Source organism: Muscardinus avellanarius (assembly GCF_963383645.1).
Source record: "Muscardinus avellanarius genome assembly, chromosome: 1".
NCBI lineage: Eukaryota > Metazoa > Chordata > Mammalia > Rodentia > Gliridae > Muscardinus > Muscardinus avellanarius.
Window position 1 is genome coordinate 124,818,676 of NC_137786.1, and position 25,544 is coordinate 124,844,219.

The window sequence follows — 25,544 nt, forward strand, 5'->3', positions numbered from 1 at the left end:
AGGGCAACATAAAGCCACTGGGCTTCATCTGCTCAGCAACAACCTGAAGAGAGTAGCCACAGGAGAAGTCTGACCCTCCTCAGCAAGGACCTGCTGAGGCTTTGCCTCCCTCTAATTACCAGAATGCCTGGCTCAGGATCTGGACAGTTATTTAGAGAAGCAGCTCCTGCTCCTAGCACAGATATACATGAGGCTGGGGCTGCAGTGCTGTCTGTTCAAAGCCAGCTGCCTGAAGCTGTCACCTCCTTACTCTGCTATCCCAGGACACCTCCTGCTACGGGTGCACCTCCAAGCTGAGCAGCATGTCGCTTGCACACACTGCTGCAGAGTACATGCTCTCTGATGCCCTGCTGCCTGACCGCAGGGGCTCCCGCCTCAAAGGATTGCGCCTGGAACTGCCTCTTGACCGGATAGTCAAGTTCGTTGCTGTGGGCTTCCCCTTATTGCTAATGTCCCTGGCATTCGCCCAGGAGTTCTCCACCGGTAAGTTGCTTCTATGACCCGCTGAGAACCCACTACATTTTCACTTCTGGATGAGCACTGAATTGAGATGGCACCTATTTGACTAGGTTTTTATGATTTTACTCTGGGTTGGTTTGATTTAGGCTGGATTATCCAAGGGGCAGACCACGAATGAGTTTAAAACACTAGCAAAGCAGAGGTTTTAGAAATTAACTTTTTTTAAAATTTTTATTGGTGCACTGTATTCATACATCATAGTGGGATACAAAGAAAACTTTTGTAGACATACATGCACACATCGCCAGTCAACCCCCACCCGATCCCCACCCCATTCCCTCCCCATCCCTCCTTCCCATGCTTGGCTTAGTGGTTGACATCTAGTATTATAGCAATTTATCCAAAATTAAAAATGATAATCTCACATAACAATTTCATTTGTCTGATACCAAGCTTTTGATAACATAAAGATAACATTTCAATATTTCTTTTTGCTTTCTTTCTTATCAGAGAATTTTTTTTTTAGGTGAAACTATCATATATTTATATATTTATTTTTCAGAAAAAAATCTATCCTAATATGGAATATGGATTCTAGATACCCAAAACGATCTCGAAAAAGAACAAAGTTAGGAGATGTATATTTTGTGATTTCAAACCATATAAAGCTACAATAATTGAAACAGTGTAGTACTGTTCTAAAGGCAGATATATAAACTATTGGGGCTAAATAAAAGCCTAGAGCTAAATTCTTCCATATATTGTCAAGTTATATTTGACAAGGTTTCCACGAACATTTGGTGGAGGAAATAATAATCTTTTAACTAAATAATGTTGAAAAATTAAAATTACCTGAAAACATTTCAATATTTCTTTTTGCTTTCTTTCTTACCAGAGAATATTTTTTCTATTTTTTAGGTGAAACTATCATATATTTATATATTTATTTTTCAGAAAAAAAATCTATCCTAATATGCAATATGGACTCTACATACCCAAAACGATCTTGAAAAAGAACAAAGATAGAAGATATATATTTTCTGATTTCAAACCATATAAAGCTACAATAATTGAAACAGTGTAGTACTGTTCTAAAGGCAGATATATAAACCATTGGAGTTAAATACAAGCCTAGAGCTAAATTCTTCCCTATATTGTCAAGTTATTTTTGACAAGGTTTCCACGAACATTTGGTGGTGGAAATAATAATATTTTAACTAAATATTGTTGAGAAATAATACTTACATGGAAAAGAATAAAATTGGACCCTTACCTAATCCCATATACAAATATTAACTCAAAATAGATAAAAAACCTAAATATAAATCTTAAGACTATAGACTTTTAGAAGAAAACCTGGGTCATAAAACCTTACAACATTGAAATTGGCAGTGATTTCTTGGATATGATTTCAATGGCACAGGCAACAGAAGAGTATACAAACTCCCTAAAAAATAAAAAAAAAATGTTGTATATCCAAAGACAATGTAAACAGAGTTAAAAGTTACTGATAGAATGGGATAAAATATTTCCAAATGCTATATCTGAAGGTATATTAATATTCCAAATAGACATCCTAAAAATTAACAACAATAAAGGCAAACAATACAATTTAGAGATAGGTAAAAGACTAACATAAATAATGAATCTCCATAGATAACCAATCTTAGTTGTCTGTTGGATGGAAAATCTTGTTTCTCTGGTTCTGGTGAGTGTTACCTATTTCTTCTTTGTAGTTAATCTCTTTGAGTATTTTCTCTAGCGCTGGTTTTGAAGATATAAATTCCTTCGGTATCTGTTTGTCATGGAAGCTTCTTATTTCTCCATCTAATTTGATAGAAAGTTTTGCTGGGTAGGAAATTTTTGACTGGAAGTTGTTTTCTTTCAGAGTTTGGAATATGTTACTCCGAGCCCTTCTGGCTCTCATGACTTGGTTTGGGAAGTCTGGAGTGATTCTAACTGGTTTGCCTCTGAATGTCACTTGGCCCTTTGTTTTTGTTGCCTTTAAGATTCTCTGCTTGGCTTCCACATTGGTCATTTTGACAATGATGTGGTGTGGGGATCTTCTTCTCTGATCCTGTCTAAAGGGAGTTCTATAAGTTTCCTGGACCTGTGTATCAACCTCTTGCTCTATGTTTGGAAAATTTTCTGCTATTACTTCCTTGAAGAGATTGTTGATCCCTTTGGTTTCACTTTCTTTTCCCTCCTCTATTCCAATTATTCTTAGGTTAGCTCTCTTAAAGTGGGCCCATATTTCTTCAATATCAGATTCCTGCTGTCTGATATTTTTTTCTAGATTAGAAACTATGCGTTCATTTTTGGAGTGATCATCTTCTAAGAGCGAGATTCTGTTCTCCATGTGGTCTAATCGGTTTTTCATGCTTTGAATTGAGGCCTTTACTTCATTAATTGCATCCTTTGTCTCTTTTTGGCTCTCTCTGAATTCTTTTCGAAGCACCTCTATTATTTCTACAGTTATTTTCCTGATTTGATCTTCTAGAAATCTCTGATTTTCTGTTTTATTGGGTTCTGATGTTGTGTGGTTGTGGGCATTCATTGCTCCAGTGTTATTCCTCTTTCCCATGATTTCGGAAGTTTGTGCCTTCTCTGGGTTCTTCCCTGGGTCACTACGACTTCACTTAAGGTGCTCTGGATCTCGAGTCTGTAGTATCTCAGACCCCACTACTCCTTTACTGGGTTGTATCACAGAGTCTCCGACCCAGGGAGTCAATAGAGGCTGCTTTAGACTGTGGGGGGTGCCAGGTTGCACATTCTCCTATGGTGTGATATCTCTGCCACCGCCCCTCCCCCACTGGGTCAAGTCCCAGGGAGTACAGTACTGGGATTTCTCCTCTGTGGCCCGCAATTTGACTCACTGTTCTTGAGTACACAGATGTAGCTGTACTGGACTCGGTGAATTCACTGCTGCTGCCGCTGGTGGCAATATGGCGCCGCTGCCACGCCCTCGGCCGTGAGACTGGCGTATTTTTTCTTCTCTGGTTTTGAGTTCTACTCTGAGTCCCTGTAGCGTGTGCTGAGCTCAGCCACTGAGAGCTTTAGATGCTCCCTGCGCTGAAAGATCCCGCCTGGCTGTTCCGCAGCGGCTCACCTCGGCTTGCTGTAGCCGTCTGGTGAAATCGCCGCTGCCGCCGGCACTCTGGCACTGCTGCCGCGTCCTCGGGCGTGAGGCCAGTGTATCTCTTCTGTGGCTCTGAGCTCTGTTCTCAGTCCGCTTTCTCTCTGGAGCCTGGTGATTTTTTTTTTCCTCTGGTGATGGTGTTTTCTGGCTATGAAAGGCTGATTTTGTGGTAATGGAGATTGGTTGTTAGTGGGGCTCTTAAGCCTCGCTTTTCTCGGTCACCATCTTCCCAGAAGTCTAGAAATTAACTTTTAAAAATCACTCTTTGACCCGGGTGTGGTGGCGCACGCTTGTAATCCCCGCGCTTGGGAGGCTGAGAAAGGAGGATTGCACGAGTTCGAAGCCAGCCTCAGCTACTTAGTGAGGCTTTCAGCAACTTAGTGAGACCCTGTTTCCAAATAAAATATAAAAAAGGTCTGGGAGTATAGCCCAGAGGTAGAAAGCCTCTGGGTTCCACCCCCAGTACCACCAAAAAAATATAAAAAATCACTCTTTGAGACCCTATTTCAAAATAAAAAAATAAAAAAGGTCACATGCTTGTAATCCCAGCATTTGGGAGGCTGAGACAGGAGGATCGCAGTTGTAGGACAGCCTCAGATACTTAGTGAGGCCCTTTGCAACTCAGTGAGACGTGTTTCAAAATAAAGAATAAAGAATAGGGCTGAGGGTGTAGCTTGGAGGTAGAATCCCCCTGGGTTCCATCTCCAGTACCACAAGAAATAAAAGGTTAGGGGTTCAGCTCAGTGATAAGAATATCCCTGGGCTCAATCCCCAGTACCACAAAAAACTAAAATATTTTTAAAATTGCCTCAAATTTTACAGTAAGAAATAATTAGCAATTATTTCAGTATCGTATATTTTATAGCATCTCAATTAATTAAATTTTAGTTTATTTTTCATATAGATAAGAGGTTGGGACCCATAGTCATTTTGGTACCTGAAACATTCATCTCAGTCAGCCATGTTGTCCACCAGTCTCTCTTTTCCTCCAAACCCTCTTCAAACACCCACCTCCAAGGTTACTGATTGGAAAGCCTTATTCAGAGGTGCTAAATAAACCTACTGCTTCCTCTCCCCAAAGCCCAGCCACATTTAGACACTGACATACACATGTCTGTAGTGTTTTAGGTGCTGGAATAACTCAGCAAATCTACAACCTCTGTTAAGGAGAATGTGGGCTTCCTGAAAACTGGGACTTGTGGCCTTCTTTTCTGGCTGTACCATTGGCTTACTACATTTCCCAGTAAGTTGTGCCCACCTCCCACCATCTCTTCAGTCATCCACAAGAATGGGAAGGTATTGGTTCTCAGCTCTGCCTCTTTTCTGGAGGATAGGAAAACAAAAAAGCTAGCTACTCTCCACCATGCCCACCTTCCTTCCAGCACCATTTGCCTGCTCCTTCTCAGAAGTCTAGGGAATCTTCTAGAAGTCAGTTCTCAGAGAGGAGCCATCTCTATCACATTGAGAGCCCTCAGGAGCCAAAGTGCAGGAGTGCAGAGAGCCCCTTCTGGCTGCCAAGGGGGATGCTTTGAGAGAAAAGAACCTCCAGACCTAAAAGTCTAAGTCAGTACATTTATAGGCATGAGCTGATTAGTGGGGTATTCTCCCATCATGCCCTATCATTCATGGCACAGAGTGTCAAATCCAAGAAACTGAGGCAGGGGAACAAGACAGTGCCTCCCAGAGAAAGTAACAGGGAGGCAACCCCTAGAAAATTCTTAGATGATGGTCCTAGGGATCCCCGTGCCTCTACTCCAACTCAGAGCTGAGTCAAAGCTGCATTGCTGTTCCAGGGTCTCCAATCAGCTGCTTCTCTCCCAGTAACTTCAGTGTGCGGCAGGCTGCGTATGTGGACAGCTCCTGTTGGGACTCACTGGTGCACCATGAACAGGATGAGGCTGGCCGGTACAAGACAAAATCTCTCTGGCCCCACAAGGTAAAACAGATGGATTCTCTCAAGCCAATTTCGTGGCTGAGTGGCATGGGAGAGACCTGCAGCCCTTATCCTTTCCCCTCTCCACTCCCACCCTTGCCCCCTTTATTTTGGTTGCTGACTTTCATGTTCTAGGCATTCTTCAAATACCTGCTGATCTTTGGTTGCACTTTTATCTAACTGAAACTTTGTGCCTGTGGGTGAGGCTTGTTGGCAAGCAGCCTTTAAAAGAAAGTGATCTCTTTGGCCTATTTCATAGGGAAAAAACTCAAATAGCAGTATCTATAATCCTTTCTCTTAGACTGGTCAGTTATCTCTTTGTTTATGAGAAGAGTCATTCAGTCCTTTATTTGTGGAGCTGAGTGCTGTGGTATTAAGCCTAGCTGCCAGCCCTGTGGGAACCCTGATGTCCAGTATCCCACTCAGCTGATCCTCTGCTTTCAGTATGGTTCCTCTGTCACCAGTGGGCTCTAGTGCAGAGTTTAATCCAGCTTAATCTCTCTAGAGTAAACCTCCAGCTTCTGTCAGGAGAGGAACAAGGTGGTCCCTGACTGCACGGTTACAAAAAAGATCTTCTGGTCTGTTTCTCACTGGGATCTTCAGTTTTTCTGACACAGGAACATACTCATTTTGCAAGGATCCACATGTCCCCATTTTCTGAGGCTTTCTGTTTCTGAGGTGCAAGCAAATAGCTCTCCTGTCCCTGCCTCCTGCCCCCTGGAGTCTTCTATCACCCAGTTGCTCTCCAGCTGTCAACATTCTATTGTTCTAGCCTTCTCTCCCACTCCCTTTGTCCTTGAACATTATATCTTTATTGTCATGCTAGTAGGGTTTTATGAGGGAACAGAGGTGATAAGTCTGTTTGATTCATAATGTTTCATAAGAAGTCACTTATGGCACTTCCTAGTGATGGTCATAAGTCCTCAAAATGCAACATTGTAAGACTCAAAGACAGAAACTTAATTGGGGGGGGGGGGGTCAGGAGGCCTCTGCTACTGGCATCTTGTTACCGAGATGGTAACAAGTTCAAGACATCTCAGAGAGGAAGCACATGTTAGGAAAGGGTAAAAATGCCTGGTCACCAAGATCACCAAGATGCTTTAATCTGGCTCCACCTCACACCTATGAAAACACTCTGTAGGGATGAGGGCTTAGTTTCAAGTAAGATATTTCTTGGAGAGGAGTGAAAAGGTTCTAAAGGTTCTAATCTCCTCTTGTGGCCCAGTACACCTATCCCATCTTTTTTTTTTTTTTTTTTTTTTTTTTTTTTTTTTTTTGGGAGAACAGAGACAGAAAGACACACATACCACACATACACACACACCACCTTCACCTTCTCCTCTTCTACATAGACACAATCAAATGTGCCCTCCCTCCCCCTTCCTTTTTCACTCCTCTCCTCTCAAAAATAAAGTATCTCTGATTCAGGAGAAGCTACAGGTCAAGTAACCACTAAGGGAATAAGCTCCTAAATCACCCAGCCCAGCTCCAAATGCTAGCTGTCCCACCTACTGGATGTATAGCCCTGTATATGTACTTAATTTTTTTGATGCTTCCATTTCCTTATCTGTTAAAACAGAGATACTAACCATGCCTACCTGATAGCATTCTTGTGAAACTAAATGAAATGATGAATGTAAATTGCCTCACAAAAATGTGGCTTTAACCCCCTTTCAAGTAAAGATTCACTGTGAGCAAAATAGTGTCCAACCCTGTTAGATGTGGTAAGCATGAGGAAAACTAGAGAAAAGTCCTTATAGTACTTTGTTAAGGCGGCTGTAATAAAGTACTACAAACTCTGGTCTATACAACAGTAATGTACTATCTCACAGTTCTGGAGGCCAGAAGCCCAAATTCCAGGTGTCAACAGGGTTGGTGCCTCTGAGATCTGGGAGGAATGAAGATTCAGGCTCTTCTGACTTGAAGGCGCATCCTCCTGGGCATTCCCCTGTATGCACACCTACCTTTTCATATGGCATGTGCACGTGTGTGTGTGTGTGTGTGTGTGTGTGTGTGTGTGTGTGTGTGTGTGTGTTTAGAACATCAGTAACAATGGATTAGGGGCCCACCCTATTCCAGTGTAATCTCATTTTAAATTAACTAATTATATCTTAAACAACCCTACTTCCAAATATAGTTCCATTCTGAGGTACTAATAATTGAGACATCCACATATTGGGGATGGGAGCAGGGAACACAAATACAGTTCAACCCATCTCAGTCTCTTATCCTGGGTAGCTAAGACTGTAGCTGAGGAGACAAGGCTTAGGCATTTCTACAAGTCAGCTTATATATTTATATACATGAAGAACCCCCAGAGAATTCCTAGACAGTATCTGATGGTGTAATTTAGCATCACTGAGAATCCAACAATGAGAAAATACCAGTGCATCAGAAAAGTCAATGAAGGCTATGAGGAAGAAACAGGGTCTTCTTTCCCATAGGACGTCATAGCCACTATTGGCCATGATCTCAGGCTGACTACACTCAGTTTAACACACACAAACACACATAGGTGCACACACACACACACACACACATTGTGCTCTCTCTAAAACTCTTGTGTTTGCTCTTCTTCTTGGGGCCCTAGACAGACAACAGATCAGAAAACTACAGGCCATGGACCTGGGGTCATGAAGTTTTGCCATCCTTTCTCTACCAGGCCTCATAATGTCCTTCCATATCAGTGGAGAGCCTTAGGTGGCCCACTCTCATACTGCCCTCCCCTTCTAAAGCAGGAAGTAGGGGGAGGAGAGCCCCTCATTCAGCTTTCACTCAGGGCTCGGCACCACTCCTTAGCAACTCTCTTCCTGCAGACCCTCCCCTACTCCCTGCTGGCCCTTGCCGTAGCAATGTACCTGCCTGTGCTGCTGTGGCAGTATGCAGCTGTGCCAGCCCTCAGCTCAGACCTGCTATTCATCATCAGTGAACTGGACAAATCCTATAACCGCTCCATCCGCTTGGTGCAGCACATGTTGAAGATCCGGCAGAAGAGCTCTGACCCTCACGTCTTCTGGGATGAACTCGAGAAGTAAGTTTTCTCTTATTCCTTTTTCTGAAAGACTCAGTCAAGCATAAAAGGACAGCTATGTATAGTAAGCTTTACATTATCCTCTATGTTTAGGGAGCAAGATGCTCAACACATCTTAGGAACTTTCTACCTTTCCTAAAAAAGGAAAAAAGGCTCTACCTTCGGTTAAAAGATGAACACACTGATCCATAAAGGGATCTCAAACTCCCTAAATACCACTTTTATACACTATGTCTCTGCTCAGAAACTTTGAATGGCTCCCCTCAGGCCTGTCCAAAGTATTAAAATTCTCCCAAATATTTGTCCAAGGCCTCAACACACTGTCACCAGCTATTTTTTCAGATATCTAACTCAGTTTAGAATTCACATACTCAAAGTCCAAAACCCATGATGGTTCAAACCCCCAAATTTTTGAACATCATTGGTAAAGTCTATGCAAATATTAAGAAACCTGAAAAACTTCAAAAATCTGAAATTATTCTAGTCCAAAGCATTTTGGATAAGAAATACTCAACCTATACCAGATGAAAGAAACCTTCCACTCTACCTAAGTAGTCTCCTTCTTTTCCCCCAAACAAATTCTTTCTTTAGGCTGGGGTGCTTTAAACACATGAGTGTCTGGGTGCAGGAGTAACAAAGCTATACCTTCCCATATAGAGCTTGTATTCTCTTGAGAATACAGGTAACAAACAGAACATATAAGCAAAATATATGTTAAGAAATTATATGTGGGATGAGGAAAAGATAAAGGGGGTCTGGAAAACTGAGGGATGAAGAGCAGTGCCGTTTATTTATTTATTTATTTATTTATTTATTTATTTATTTATTTATTTATAGTGAGAATGGAACCCAGGGGCCTCCTCTCAAAAAAGTTCCTCTCTACTCTTTGAAGACCATCTTCAATCTGATACTATCTATAAAGTTTTTGGAACATTCCACCCCACACTGTCACTCTGTCTCCTAACTTTTGCATCTATTATGGTTCATATCCATAGTTTTTGAAACACATCAAGTTTTTTGTTTGTTTTTTGTTTGTTTGTCAGTCTGCTGACCTGTTTTTTATTCTTTATTTTTGAAACAGGGTCTCACTTAGTTGCAAAGAACACATGAAGTTTTGATTTCCTCTCATATTGGCTTTTTTTTGTCTGTTCCTTCCCCACAAACCAGACTCTAAGTTTCTTCAAAGTAGAGACTAATTTACCTACCTGAGTACTGTCGCTTTCATCAAATACTTGTTAGCATTTTTTTTTTATAAAGTAATGAATTGGCCCCAAAATCCACACACAGAGTACACAGGCCAAAAACCAGAATGCACTTACTTAGGCTCCCAGTCCAGTGCTGATTTCATAAGTCTATTGCTTCTGAAGGGTCCTACCTCTGCTTATAGCTTCAGTCTGCCTTGCTGGACAGAAACCCAAAAGTGACCATCCATTATTCACTAATCATCCCTGGGTTTATCACATTGTACTCAGTACATGGAGAATTGATGTATACTCACATACCTCTTTTGAGGGAAGACTCACAGTTATACTTGGGGGAAGGAGATCTTCTCATGAAGCAATAATGCCACTTTGAATAAACAGATTTGATACTTTTCCAAGTGACTCGGTGTAGTTCTAAATGGTCTTTCCTAATTTTGCCTCTTTTCTTTCTCCTACCCAGGGCCCGAAAAGAACGATACTTTGAATTCCCCTTGCTAGAGAGGTATCTGGCATGTAAGCAGCGCTCCCATTCACTTGTAGCCACTTACCTCTTGAAAAACTCCCTCTTGCTCCTCTTCACCGCAGCCACCTACCTCTACCTTGGCCACTTCCATCTGGATGTCTTCTTCCAAGAAGAATTCAGCTGCTCCATCAAGACAGGGCTGCTACATGATGAAACACATGTTCCCAATCTGATCACATGCAGGCTGACCTCCCTGGCTATCTTCCAGATTGTCAGCCTCTCCAGTGCAGCAATATACACCCTACTGGTTCCAGTGATAATATACAACCTTACACGCCTATGTCGATGGGACAAACGACTCCTATCCATCTATGAGATGCTCCCAGCTTTTGATCTCCTCAGCAGAAAGATGCTGGGATGCCCTATCAATGACCTCAATGTGATCCTTCTTTTCCTCCGTGCCAACATCTCTGAGCTCATCTCTTTTAGCTGGTTGAGTGTTTTATGTGTGTTGAAGGACACAACCACCCAGAAGCACAACATTGACACAGTAGTCGATTTCATGACTTTATTGGCTGGCTTAGAACCCTCTAAACCAAAACATCACACACAACAGGTATGTGATGAACACCCATAGTTCCAAAAGAAACCATGGAGTTATTGTGTGGACAGTAAAAGTCTTTTACCTTCTTCACAAGCCACATGTAGTAACACACACACACAGGCACACACACACAGGCACACACAATACCCACTCTAGAACTGCCACACTTGGATTCAACTGAGTTATATATCCTATATTTATATCAAGACATAGAAATAAATGTGAAAGCTGAAACTGAGGAATCAAAGAACTAGAAAATTAGATCTAGAGCATTCTATAAGAACATTAAGAATAAATAAGTAAATAGAAGTAAAATCTAGATGTTCTATGAAGAAAAAAGATTCTAAAGGCTATTTATAGAGGCAAGTCCTTCTCACTGTATTTACTCCATGGCCCTTTTAGGCTGCATACTTGGCTTATCCCAAAGAGCAAATAGAGCAATCTGGTAAGACTCTAATAAAAATGTGAAACCAGACAGGCATGGTGGTGCATGCTTGTAATCCCAGAATTTGAGAGGCTGAGACAGGAGGATCCGGGTTCATGGCCAGCCTCAGCTATTTAGTGAGGTCCTCTGCAACTTAATGAGACCCTGTTTCAAAATAAAAAGAATAAAAAATAGGGCTTGGGGTGGAGCTCAGAGGTACAATGCTCCTGGGTTCCAACCCCAATATTGAAAAAGAGAGAAAGAGAGACAGACAGACAGACAGACCCTGAATACCCTCTGGTGTGGCCTGAGATTCTAGGAATCTGCCCAGCCTGCTTTGTGGAAGCCATCACCTTGCCAGACCCTCTGTAGCTTATGAAGTAAGCCAGGAGATAGTGATGGCAATGAGTTTACAAAGAGAGAGGCAAGGGCCAGAGCCTGATGTGGTGGTGCACGCTTGTAATCCCAGCATTTGGGAGGCTAAGACAGAAGGATTGTGGTTCATGGACAGCCTCAGCTACTTAGGCCCTCTGTAACTCAGTGAGACCCTGTTTCAAAATAAAGAATAAAAAATAGGGCTGGGGGTATGTAGCTCCAAGGTAGAATGCCCCTGGTTCTATCCCCAGTACCGCAAACCAAAAAAAAAAAAAAAAAAAAAAAAAAATAGAGGGGGGGGAGGCAAGGGCCATGCACGGCCATGACTAGAATTTTGAAGTATTTTATATACACATTCATCATCTAAATCAAGAACTCATTTAAAGACTGGATTATGGGCTACTATGCCTTCATTTTACAGCCAATCACTGAATAGCAACTACTTAGAACTAAACAGGGTAAACAGTAAAGTGCTATTGATTCCCTTCTCTTTCTTCTCTTATTCATCACTCCATCTTTATATCTAATTCCCAATCCTATGCCTGGATTGAATGAAGCCTTGATTGGATTCCCATGACCACGCACAGCCCTCAGTACCATTCTGTCTCTCATTTCTCTTTAAAGCTGCCCATTATACATTTTGTGAGAGAAATTCTGCATAGGCCATTTTAGACTCCTCTTCATAGAGGTGAGTCTGACAAATTCAGATAAGTTTACCTAAAAAAAAAAAAAAAAAAGCATAGACACTCACCAGTAACTTTCTATTGTCATTAATAAAAGTACAACTCTTTAGCTGGCACCCAAGACCTTTCATGATCTAAACTCTGCCAACCACCTCAATCTCTCCTCACTTCCCTCCACACATAGTGCTCACTATAATCAGCTACTTGCAGTTCCCATGTTTTGCATGATGCTAAGATATCAAATGTGCTATCTCTGCTGCTCAGGATGCCTTCCTCTGTTATTCCCTGTGCCAACCACAACTTTTCCTTCAGGAGATACTTAGACATATTTCCTTCAAGAAAACCTTCTATTTCCTCCCTCCTTCCCTAACTGGGTGATGCCATGTCAAATAAAACCTGCCTCTGAAATAAACTTATTACACTGAATTAATGTTGCCAATTCACTTGTCTGCCTTTCCTTCCTAATTAAGTTTCCCTAAAGGTTGTATCATAATAGGCACTAAATAAATTTTTCAGCACAAATTAGTGAAATAATGGGTTGCTCAGTATCATCATATTCTTTGGAGTATACACACCCAGCTTCTCTGTGCCCAAAGATATATTTCACAGGAATTAACCTAAAAGTCAAGCAACATGGGGATAATTGTGGAAAATAGAATACAATATAACTGGAAAATTAACCAGCCACTTAAAATTATGTTTAGAGGGCTGAGGATATAGCACAATGGTAGGGCATTTACCTAACATGGGTAAGGCCTTAGGTTCAATCCCCAACACTGAAAAAAAGAAAGAAAAACTAAAATTATGCTTACAAAGAAGTCATAATGTTGTAAAATAATAATCATGGTAAAGGAGCAAAAAGAGAATTTTATATTCAGTATGATGTAAAGTGCATTAAGATGCATGAACCATATTAAACACACATTTACACTTTAAATGGTTTGCTCCAAGAGGCAGTGGGGTGTGTGTGTGTGTGTGCTTTGCAGTGCTTAGAATCAAAATTTTAACCTGAATGATGTGATCAAGCCTTCAGATTTTTTTTTTAATACTGGGAACTGAACCTAGGCCTCTCAAATGCTAGACAAGTGCTCTACCTCTGAGTTGCATCCCCAGCCTCATTGATTTTTTTTTTAATCTTCACTGTACTATATTTTCTAAATTTCTAAAATTTGAAAGAAGTATTTTAGAATTATAAAAAAAGTTTCATTTTTACACTAAAACCATTAAAATCCATTAACCAAAGCAGCTGGCAAACTAAGACAAAGAATGACACTTTTCTTCCCACTAGATAGATATATTACATGTAGAAAATGAATATGAATAAAGGCAGATTCCAAAACCTACAAGGACAAAATACAGCTGGACAACAAAAAATTTAAAGTCTCTTTCTATTATTGGAACTACAATCAAGTTCCAAGGTAAAGTGCCAGTATATATTATCAAAGGCATGAGTGTGGGTATTTTGTGAGCTGAAAATAATCCTGGAAGCTTCCAAAATAGTATCTACAAGCCTGCTTTAAATATGTTTGTGAAAATACTGGCACCAGAGAAGTTCCATTGTTAAAACCCAGTCAAATCCAACAAAGGCAGCTTACAATATGGTCATAAAAAGACTTCTGTAAGCTTCTTGTGTTAAAACAATTGTGCCAAGATCCTGTCATTGTTTTTATAATCTTAGAATTATAGGTCATTGATTCTGTATCTGCCTTTTATTGATTTCTGATTATAAATTTTATGAGCGTTAGAATATTTTTCCAGTAATTTCAATGAACGTACTACCTATAACATATTTTCCTGAATTCCAATATACTAGAATTCTACGTTTCTAGAAGTACTCTAGAACTAAATAAGAAGTCTACGTTTTGAATATTTGACAGTAATATATGTCTACTTTTTGAATATTCACAGTAATATATCAGCAGTGTACTATACAGTTTAAAAATCTCACTCACCTTATTGTATTTGAGTATATTATCCTAAGAGACAAAACAACTGTGAACCAGAGGCTCACTCATGTAGTGGCACTGCCGAAGTAATAATGTAAGCCTGTATCCAGACCTGGACACTTGCCAATTTACTTGGTGATTACAGACCTTGGTTAGGAAGTTACAACTATAATAAGTATGATACCGAAATAGGTATAAGTACAGTACACACTTTGGTTCCATTAGGAAAACATTTACTGAGAGTCTACTTGTTGCCACTTTATTAAAACTGCCTGTTACGCTTCTCATCTTCCCTAACAGACTCTATGCTTTCAGAGGGCCAAGACCTTTCTTCTCTTCAATACCTCGGTCCCAGCTCCTAGGAAGAGCGCACTAGGAAAGAGTCCCTGGCCTTGTGTTCACGAGCTTCCTACAAGCCAGGAAGGCCTGTGTGAGAGAAGTGTGAAAAACAGGTATTGAAATGTAGCGGCCCTCAGGCTTTTGTTTGCTCACGCCTTGACCAACAGGACTCCTCCTCCGCCACAGCCGCACAGGGACGCCGGGGTCACTGACCTGCCCTCCCCGCGCTCCGCCGCGCCGGCCCACGTGTCCGGCCCCTTCCCTAACAACCCAGGAGTGGGCGGGGCCCAGGCCGCCCGAGCCCCGGAAGTCCTGCGCGGCCGGCGCCTACGCACTTCCGGTGGTGCTTCAGGGTCGAACCCGGAAGCGCCCGGCGACGCCGGCAGCCGGGGCGGCGGCGGGGATTCGGGCTCAACCGTAGGCCTTGACGTCCTGCTAGTTTCCCAACGTCCCGATTCCCCGGCGCAGCGCAGACTCAGCCGACGCGCCTGCCCGCGCTCGGCCGGGCCCATGCCGGCCTCGTCCCCGAGCCCCAGCCGCGGGGCCGGACCATGAGCCTGCCGGGCGGCCTGGCCTCCTCGCCGCGGACGCCGCTGCCGGCCAGCAAGGCCAGGATGAAAAAGCTCCCGAAGAAGAGCCAGAACGAGAAGTACCGGCTGAAGTACCTGCGGCTGCGAAAAGCGGCCAAGGCCACGGTGTTTGTGAGTCGAGACTCAAGCTTTCCCCGCCCTGTTCCCCTTCCGAGAGCGACAGTGTTAGTTAGCTTTTCGGGATACTTCTTGGTCCTGTGTCCTTGGACAAACTGCATAATATCTCTACTCCTGTTTGCTTGTCTGTTAATGAGCGCCAGTAACTACCTGGTAGATTTGTTTGTGGTGCTGGGGATCGGACTCAAGGCCTTCACATACAAGTCAAGCGCTCTACCACTGAGCTACACCTCCAACCCTCGCAGGAGATTAAGTGATGAAAAATGCTTGGTACTTTGGAGATCTGCCAATAAATCTTAATCACCACCGTTCTTACTGCAAGATTTGCAGACATGCGTTTGATTTCCGAGATAAGCCGCGAGTCAGGCACTGTTTTAAAAATGAGAGAACTGAGCACGCTCGTAAGCCCAGCACTTACTTCTTGGGAGGCTGAGACGGCAGGTTCGCAGCCAGCCTCGGCAACTTAGTGAGGCCATTTGCATCTTAAACCCAGTTTTAAAATAAAAGATAAAATAGGGGTGGGATGTAGCTTGGAAGTAGACTGCCCCCAGGGTTCCATCCCCAGTGCCACAAAATAAATATTAAAATAAAAGCAGTGAAGCCCAAGGGGATGATTTTTGTGCTCTAGGATGCTGTCAGAGTAACAGTGTCCTAACTCCAATTTAAGATACCCTGAAGCCGGGCGCATGCTTGTAATCCCCGCGCTTGGGAGGCTGACACAGGAGTATCGCACAGGTTCGAAGCCAACCTCAGCTACTTAGTGAGGCTCTCAGCAACTTAGTGAGACCCTGTTTACAAATAAAATATTTTAAAAAGGGTCTGGGAGTAATAGCCCAGAAGTAGAAAGCCTCTGGGTTCCACCCCCAGTACCACCAAAAAAAAAAAAAAAAAAAAAAGATACCCTGAATCCAGCTTATCCACGACCCAGCCTGTATCCCAGCCTGTACCGTACAACCCTGTAACTGACTTTTGCCTAAAGAGGTATGTGAATCTTTCCATAATTTTTGGATGTAATCATTTTTTAGTTTCCCAGGTGTTTTTGTTTTGCCATGCTGGGAATCAAACTCAGTGTCAAGCATGCTAGGAAGTGTTCTACCACTGAGCTATACCCTCAGCCCCTGCCTTTCTTTCATTACAGGAGCATCAGGTTTATTAACTGTATGAACTAAACTGCCAACCATAACAGTGTATAATATTCTGGCCTGTTCAAGCTGCCTCGACGCTTGAAAACAGCGTTGCCCCACATCAGAATCAACAGTTTTCTTTCCAAGAGTTTAAACAGCTCTCAGCATTTGGGGAAGCATAAGGAAAGTTTTGGAAATTAAAATACTTGTTCCAAAAATATTTACTCAGCACTTGTTGTGTACATTGGAGAAAAATAAAAAATAGAATTAAGAGGATTTGACATCTGATTATTTACTTCTTTTATTCAATACATGTCAAGGTAGGAGTCTACATTAAAAAGCTAGGAGCTTAGCCGGGCGTGGTGGCGCACGCTTGTAATCCCCGCGCTTGGGAGGCGGAGACAGGAGGATCGCGCAGGTTCGAAGCCAGCCGCGCTGGCTTAAGAGACCCTGTTTCAAAAATATAAAATAGGTCTGGGAGTGTAGCCCGGAGGTAGAAGGGCTTCCAGGAACCCCAGTACCACCAAAAAAAAAAAAAAAGCTAGGAGCTTGGGAGCCAGGCATGGTGGTGCACGCTTGTAATCCCAGCATTCAGGAGGCTGAGACAGGAGGATTGTGATTCATGGATAGCCTCAGCTACTACTTAGGCCCTCTGCAACTCAATGAGACTCTGTTTCCAAATAAAGAATCAAAAATAGGGCTAGGGGTGTAACTCAGAGGTAGAATGCTCCTGGGTTCCATCCCCACTACAGCCAAAAAAATAATAATACTAATAAGCTAGGAGTTTGTGTTACTTTAAGGATGTTGGTTTTTTCAAGTATTTGAAGTTGTGTAAATAAAAGGGCTATTGCTTTCAACATTCAGAGTTTGAGAGAATCCAGATTGGAACATTTCTCTCAGGAATGGTGCTTAGGAAATAGATTGAGTCCCCAGTAAAGATAGATGACACTTGAATATGTAAACTAAATTTTAAGATTTGCTTTCATTCCAGTTTCTTACTCCAAAGTATTAGTAGAGGATGCTCTGGGCTAAGTTGTCTTTGTCCCTTATGAGTCAAATCTCCCAGGTATGGACAGTCCTCATCGTATTGTAGTATGAATTTAAGGAGAGTGCCCTTTTCTCTGCTGTAGTTCACACTAATTAAAGCAACCATATAGCTGGGCATGGTGGCGCACACTTGTAATCCCAGCATTTGGGAGGCTGAGACAGGAGGATCTGGGTTCACAAGACAGCCTCAGCTACTTAGTAAGGTCTTCTACAACTCAGTGAGACCCTGTTTCAAAATAAAAGGTAGGGCAGGGGGTATAGCTTGGAGGTAGAATGCCATGGGTTCCACCCCCGTACCACAAAAGTAAGTAAGTAAGTAAATAAATAAATAAATAAATGAATGAATGAATAAATAAAGTGACTATATACCTTGGTTTGCCCAGGACAGTTCTGGTTTTACCATATTGCTCTGGCATAAGCGTTAATGCCCTCTCTTTACTCAAAGATGTCCCAGATTGGGTAATAAATTATAATTTCCTTTCCCATAGTAGAGTCAGACTGCTTTTCCTTATAGATTTATTTATAGCTTGTCTACACGGTAGAATAGCTTTTCTTATTCAGTAAAACAGACTTTTGTTAGAAATGTGGAGCCTCTTTCCAGCACAATACCTTTGATACTTTATGTGATTATGATAAAAATTTCTTTTAAAGGAAAATGCTGCTATTTGTGATGAAATTGCTCGTCTTGAGGAAAAATTTCTTAAAGCAAAAGAAGAAAGGAGGTGAGCTGGCTTCTTTTTATATTCACAATCATATTTTTGATGACATGGTATTACTTCTCTGGGAATTTTTCTCCAATGAGATGTATTTCACAGCCCCTCGACCACTTAATCAAGTACACAGAAGCCCACAGCCTGTGGAGTTGGTTCCCACACACCCATGTCATGATTAGACAGCTTCTCTACTCATCTTTCAGACAAAGTCCTTTTGCATGTCTCATAAGTAATCTTATTTAACTCTCCAGTTATAAAAGCTAAGGAATAGAAACTGCTTCTCAATCTACAAATAATTATTCAGCTCGTACTATTCTGTGCAAAGCATAGTAGTTATATGTACATTTGATTCATGATATATGCCCTTCAGATGCCTGACACCTTTCATCCTCAAGATAGAGGAGCCCTCCAGATGCAAGAAAAAGAAGCTGCAATCCTTATCCTTGGCTTCTTGAAGTATTGTTATCCTCTGGGGCTTCATTATTCCCAGAGTCTAATAAGACCCCCCCCCTTTTTTTTTTTTTAATGTGTGATAATCTTTGTATATAATTCTGGCTTTTCCCAGTACTTGAGTAAAATACTGAATTAAGACAAAACAGAAGATCATAGCTCTGTTCCCTTTCCTTCCTGACCTCAGGTACTTGCTAAAGAAGCTCCTTCAACTTCAGGCTCTAACTGAAGGGGAAGTACAGGCTGCAGCTCCTACCCACAGCTCCAGTTTGCCCCTGACTTATGGTGTGGCCAGCTCTGTGGGAACTATACAGGGAGCTGGACCCATTTCTGGGCCCAGTACTGGGGCTGAGGAACCATTTGGGAAGAAATCCAAGAAGGAGAAAAAAGAAAAAGGCAAAGAGAACAGCAAACTGGAAGGTACTTCGTGGAGATGATGTATCAGTTGCCCCAGTGGCTCAACATGGTACAATGACCTGGGACTAGTTAGTAGACACATGTAGCCACATAAACACTTAAAGTCAAATAACATCCCTTGAGAAACAAGTGTCTTACTAGAACCACTTTGGGTGTAGAGTCCTGTTAGACCTGGTTAAATATAAAGGGAGCTGAATGAGACCTCCTCTTTCCCTCTCCCTCAGTTTTTTCTAGAGGCAGGGAAGTAGATTAAGTGGCCTCTTGAGCACACTACTAGCTTGGGAAATTTTTGATCTTAAAAATGAAGATTTAAAAATGTACTGCTTTTAGCCCTTAGTGGTAATAGTAAAATTACTGCCACTGATCAGGTTAGAGATACTCAGAGTTTGGAGGAAAGGCCCACATGTCCATTCAGTGGCTGAATGAGCAACAGTTCAATGATTTTTCAACTTTACAACCATGTGAAAGAAATATGCATACAGTAGAGACCATCTTTTGGGCTTTGATCTTTTCCTGGGGTAGTGAAAAGCAGCATGGTACTGTGCCGCATTGTTGGGCAGTGGCAGTGAGAGTTGCCATTAGCTTCATGATCACCAGGGAAACAACTGGTACTCCATACTATGCTGTTGCTAAGCTTGAGGGTTTATTATATGCGTTGAGTTTACAGTATTTTCAAATTATGATGAGTTTATTAGAACAACCATAACCCCATCATAAATCAGGGAACATCTGTATATAAAACCAAGGCTTCTTTGCCTTAGTATTCACATGTTAATTTTTCCCTTCCTCTCAGCATTTGGGAGGGGCCTAAAGTGGGTGACCCTAGATTTGCGTTTCAGTTCTGAAGAAAACATCCAAGAAAAAGAAAATGGAGGGAGGTGATCGCAAGCTGGTTCCGCCCATTGCCCTGGATCCCTCAGGACGGCCCGTGTTCCCCATCGGACTAGGGGGTCTAACAGTATATAGCCTGGGGGAGGTGAGTGAGACCAGCAACATACAGAAAGGAGAATCAGAAATATGGTAATGGGGATGAATCTCTCACCCGTTCCCATTAAGCCCCTTGTTGATCCATGCCAAACCCAGAAAATCTCCAGTTCCTGTTAAACCAGGTCAGTTTTGTCTGCTACATAGCTGACACTCTTTTTTTCTGTGTGATTTCAATCACTCTTTGCAGCCCCAAAGTGGTTCTAAGGACTACCACAGTAAACAGAACATCTAAATCCTTAATCTCAGTCACAGGTTGGGGAATCTTTTTTATAGATCATCACCGACCGACCTGGCTTCCATGATGAGAATGCCATCTACCCTGTGGGTTACTACAGTACTCGAGTGTACACCAGCATGAAGTGCCCAGACCAGGAATGTCTCTACACCTGTCAGATCAAGGATGGTGGTGTGCAGCCTCAGGTACTTGCTGGGTTTTTTTTTTTTTTTTTTTTTTTTTTTTTCTGAGAAACTTCTCTGATCCCCAGGCACTTAATTTGTGTTACCTATTTTGACGCCTTAAAAAATAAGCACTTTATAACTGTCAGGTAACCCCAAGAACAGAAAAGGTGACTGGCACTAAGTCATACCCTGCTAATATAAGGGGTTGAAACTGGGGTATGAATCTCTATGTCTAATTCTCAAATTGATGCTTTTCCTTTGAACCATAGTACTCCCCCTGCCCACATGTGAACCTTGATGAAGCCTGCTTATGTTATATACAAGCCCAAATGTAGAGATGATTTATTTGATATGCTGCCATTTCTGGTGGACAAAAGTGGATGTTGCAAAGAAATTGCATGTTAATTTCTGCCTGCATATACTCTTAAGGACCTGAGAGTTTGGGACCCTACTCTTGTTAAATACCTTTCTTTATCCTTCTTGATGCTAAGATTTGAGGCAGCTAATTTTTCTCATGGATTACTTCTTCATCCTTGAGGGGGAAAAAAGCAAGCCATTTTCAGAATCCAAGCTTCACTGTCAGATGCAGTTACAGATCACTAAAAAATTGGGAGGAAGGCAGGGAGAGGCAAGGTCAGGAAGTATGAGCAGAAGCTGGGAGAACGGAGCCTCCCTGATACATGAGTAAGCCCGCCTCATACCTGTCTACTAGACACTGTTAGATGTAGCTGTAGCTGAGAATTCAAGTGACCTTGATCATGCAGCAGTTCTCTTCAGAAAGTGCTCCAACAGAAAGACTCACTGATATAGCACCATATTTTAACAAATCTATAGGTACAGTACAAATAAAATTCCAGTAGCATTTTAATGAAAACTGGTAAGCTGAGTCTTCCTCCAAAAGATAAAATGGCAAGACATTTTCAAAGAAGAATCTCGGAAGTTTTCAGTGTTTTAGGTCACTAACCCAACTGTACAATATTTTTAGGTATATTGTGAACTAGGAATCTATCTGTAATTTTTTTTCTCAAGTAACATCGAGTGACTTTAGTATGAAAACTAAAAATATGATACTTGGATGTTTCCAGATGATTCTTTCGTTGATCCATTTGTCTGTACGTGCCATTATGATTTTTTTTTTTTCTTTCCAGTACTGGGGATTGAACCCAAGGAGTGATTACCACCAACCTATATCCCCAAGCTCTTTTTATTATTTTGAGACAGTGTCTTATTAACTTATCAAGGCTGGCCTCAAACTTGAAGGTCTCCTGCCTCACTCGTCTCTCAAGTACCTGATACTATAATTATACCATCCTGCCTGACTCCAATATGACTTTTAATTCCTTAACTGTATAGAATGGTCTATGCTATAAATATCTTAAAAGAAAATGTAGGACTTTTTTATAATCTTAGGGTGAGGTAAAAAGGTATTCTTTAGCAAGAGATGATATATAAAAGCCATAAAGGAAAATAATAACACATTTAACTATTGAAAATGTAAGTACTTCTGAGTGACAAGATACCATAATCAGAGTTAGCAAGAAAGCAACAAACAGGAAGAAAATGAATACCAATGGATTAATAGCCAGGTAAAGTGCTCCTATAGCATAAGATTTTAAAAATCAGATAAAAGAAAAATGAGAGCTTATTTTTGCCTGTAGTCAAATGTCAGCGTTTGGTAACATCAGTATTGGCCAGAGTGTAGGAAAACAAGTACACATTAGTGAGATAGCAACAATTTTAATACATGTATCCTTTGACCCAGAATACTACTAGCTATGTGGTTTCATATTTTCTAGAGAAATGTACAGATGTGAACAAAGAAGAACAATGTACATGGAAAGTTATTTCATTTGTTTTTTAAATACCATTTGTATTTGTATTTAAGATCCATAGGAAAGAATCCAGTAGGCTTTGGAGCAAATTAAATGTTGATATCTACAAAGTAGCTAACCAAGAAGTTTGAAATCAACAGAGGACTTATCTGTTTCCTTGGTTTTGTTTGAATTTTCAACAGCACTATAGGAAATTGTTTGTACCCCATCTCCTATTATAGTATATAGCAGCTTCAAGTTCTAGGGAAAAGAAACAGTATAGCAGTAGGACTCTTATTTCTTCCTCCTTGCAGACTGATCAGAATGTTCCTTTTTTCCATTCTCAGTTTGAAGTTGTTCCTGAAGATGACCCCCAGAATGCTATTGTTGGCTCCTCTGCGGATGCTTGTCATGCAGAACTGCTCAGAACTATCAATGTTACTACGTAAGTTGACCAGCAGCTTGAAGACAGGCCCCCAAAATTGCCATAGACCTTTCCTTTTTCCTTTAGTGCACGGAGGTCCTTTTTTTCTTTTTTCTCTTGGGTCTGGGATGGAACCCAGGGGCATTCAACCTCTGAGCTATATCCCCTGCCCTTTTTTCTATTCTTTATTTTGAAACAGGGTCTCACTAAGTTGCAGAGGGCCTCTCTAAGTATCTAAGGCGGTCTGCGAACTGCAATCCTCCTGTCTTAGCCTCCGGAATGCTGGGACTTCATGCGTGCACCACCACACCTGGCTGAGGTCCCTTTTTCATAGAAACCTATCCTGCATCCTTCAGACATCTTAGCAGCTATTCTCCAGAGTATTTAAGAATGATATTCATACCACCACTCCATTCTTAAAATATCCCTCTAACCTCTCAAACTAAAAAATTCTCTTTCTTCTGTGTAGGGGAAAACTAATGCCTAACCTTCCATCTGGAGCTGACTTTTTTGGATTTTCTCATCCAGCCATTCACAACCTGATCCAGAATTGTCCAGGAGCTCGAAAATGTGTCAAGTAAGTGTGGTCAGATCCATTCTCTATAGAGAAGCTCAGTGATCTGCTAACTGGGGACCTAGCCTGGCCATTACTACTTTGTGCATTCACAGTTAATGAGTTGCAGTGTTCAAGGCATGCTTGCTTTTCTCCTGGTGTGTCTCAAAATTGACCATCTTGGCCCTCTAGACAGGAAAGCAGAGCCAGAACCACACTGCACTACAACTGTTATAGGTTGACTTTTGACTTACATATATAATAAGCTGTCTTGGGGATGAGACCCAGGTCTAACACAATTCCTTTGTTTCACCTATAGCTGACCCATACCCTGAAGGGAATTTACATAATACATTCAGTGCATCTGTGTCCTATCACATGTGGGCACTCAAAAAGTTTATAATTTTGGAGCATTTCATATTTTGGATGTTTAACTTGCATCATTTTCTGTGTGTTCCATGATAGCAAAAGAGTTGAGAAGTCCAGTAGAATAATGTGTCACTAAAGAAGCCTGCCTTTTTGCTCTTAGGCTTTTATTTTCCCCCTTGGCTAATAGTTTTTTGTTGTTTTGTTTGTTTGTATGTTTTGTTTTTTGATACATAGGAAAGAGACCTAAAGAAAAAAATAATATGAGCAGACAGTTTTCAAAACTGGTTCTCTCTTATTCCTGCAGTTACCAGTGGGTGAAATTTGATGTATGCAAACCTGGAGAGGGGCAGCTACCCCAGGGACTGCCAGAGAATGATGCAGAGATGGACTTTGAAGCCTTTCAGAGAGAGACCTTTGATGAAGATCATAATGATCCCATTCTGCCAGGTATCTTTTCACTTGACCTTTCTGGTTTGGAAATACCATATCCTCTGTACACATTACATGAGTACTACAAATATCTGGGCAAAAATTGATGTAAGCTTTTACTTATCCAGCCATGGAGAGTGTTGAGTTAGAGGGGGCCATGGGGCCTGCCTGGGCCCCCCAGATTGCTCACAGAGTTGCAGAGAGTGCCTGTGATGATAGCAGGACCCCTGAGAAACTGTAGTTCTCATTTCTCTAACCTAAGTGGAACACCAGGGAAGGCTTACTGTACAGGGAATAGAGTTTCAAGTGGAGTTAAAAGGGTCAGATTGCCGCCAAGGCCCTGCCTATGTTACATGGATTCCTTTCCACAAATGGGTAGAGTGATTGGGGATTCACTGGAACCATAGAGTTGTAAATAACTCTAGGCAAATCACTTCTTCTCTTTTCCTTTTCTTCGTGGTAAAAGTAAATATCTGTCCTTGTTTTGCCAGCTTTGGGCAAAACTGGGCTGGCAGAGGCAGGGTGTTAAGGTACTAAAAGGTCATGTACATATGTGAAACACTCTTCTAAAATTCCCTGGCAGCACTGGAACATGAATTTTTTTTTCTCCAGGATCCTTGGACCTCCCTGAGCTCCCGCCTACAGCCTTTGTGTCTTCCTACCAGCCCGAGTTCTTGACCCAGGGACCCTTGGCAGACACAGACCTGAAGTCTCCATCTCAGTGCAGCCCCATTCAATCTGAACAAAAGAGGGACCTGACCTCACATCATTTTCATCATGATAAAATTTTATCTTAGACTCAAACTTGGGATGTGTGGAAGAACACGATTCAAGAGTAAAGATGTTAACTCATTTTGCCATGGGGGTTCCTGCGGTGGCGATTTACCCTGGGAAAAGCTTTGTTGCTTTATTTTTAGTAATAAATTTCTCTTGACAGTTGTGTTTATTTTCCTCTTCTTGAAATTAGGATATAATCTCTTTTTCTTGGTTCTGCTGAAGTACACTTCAGTCCTTTATAAACTACAGTGAGAAAAAGCAGCTATGCCAGGCGTGGTGGTGCACACTTGTAATCCCCACGCTTGGGAGGCTGAGACAAGAGTATCATGCAGGTTCGAAGCCAGCCTCAGCTACTTAGGCTCTCAGCAACTTAGTGAGACCCTGTTTCCAAATAAAATATAAAATAGGTCTGGGAGTATGGCCCAGAGGTAGAATGCTTATGGGTTCCACCCATAGTACCACCAAAAAGAAAAAGAAAAAAAGAAAACGCTGCTATAACAAATACCATAGACTGTGTCGTTTGTAAACAATAGAAATTTTTCAAGTTCTGGAACTTTCTCATGTTCAAGATACTGGCAGTTACTGGTGAGAATCAGCTCCCTGAGTCATAAACAACTGTATTGCTGTCATCTCACATGGTGCAAAGGTGATCTCTGGGGTCTCTTTTATAAGGACACTAATCCCATATACAGAGCCCTCGCGACCTAATCCCCTCCCTAGGGCTCTAATTCCTAATGCT

At 41.7% G+C, this 25,544-nt stretch overlaps 2 protein-coding genes across 2 annotated transcripts; both read left to right on the top strand.

Annotated features, from left to right (window-relative positions):
• Positions 1-302: 302 nt before the first annotated feature.
• PANX3 (pannexin 3) lies at positions 303-10,864 on the top strand (the record flags this gene model as incomplete). The annotated part of the gene is made up of 4 exons (XM_080693481.1): positions 303-483; positions 5,392-5,534; positions 8,348-8,562; positions 10,225-10,864. 4 exons carry the CDS (start codon positions 303-305, stop codon positions 10,862-10,864), a joined length of 1,179 nt encoding a protein of 392 aa, XP_080549607.1.
• A 4,285-nt stretch (positions 10,865-15,149) lies between these two features.
• TBRG1 (transforming growth factor beta regulator 1) lies at positions 15,150-24,825 on the top strand (the record flags this gene model as incomplete). The annotated part of the gene is given in 12 exon segments (XM_080718768.1): positions 15,150-15,299; positions 18,128-18,198; positions 18,827-19,059; positions 19,896-20,067; positions 20,069-20,092; positions 20,094-20,125; positions 20,128-20,165; positions 20,317-20,463; positions 22,601-22,698; positions 23,147-23,254; positions 23,904-24,046; positions 24,641-24,825. Coding segments are annotated over 12 exon segments (1,401 nt in total).
• Between the last annotated feature and the right edge of the window lie 719 nt (positions 24,826-25,544).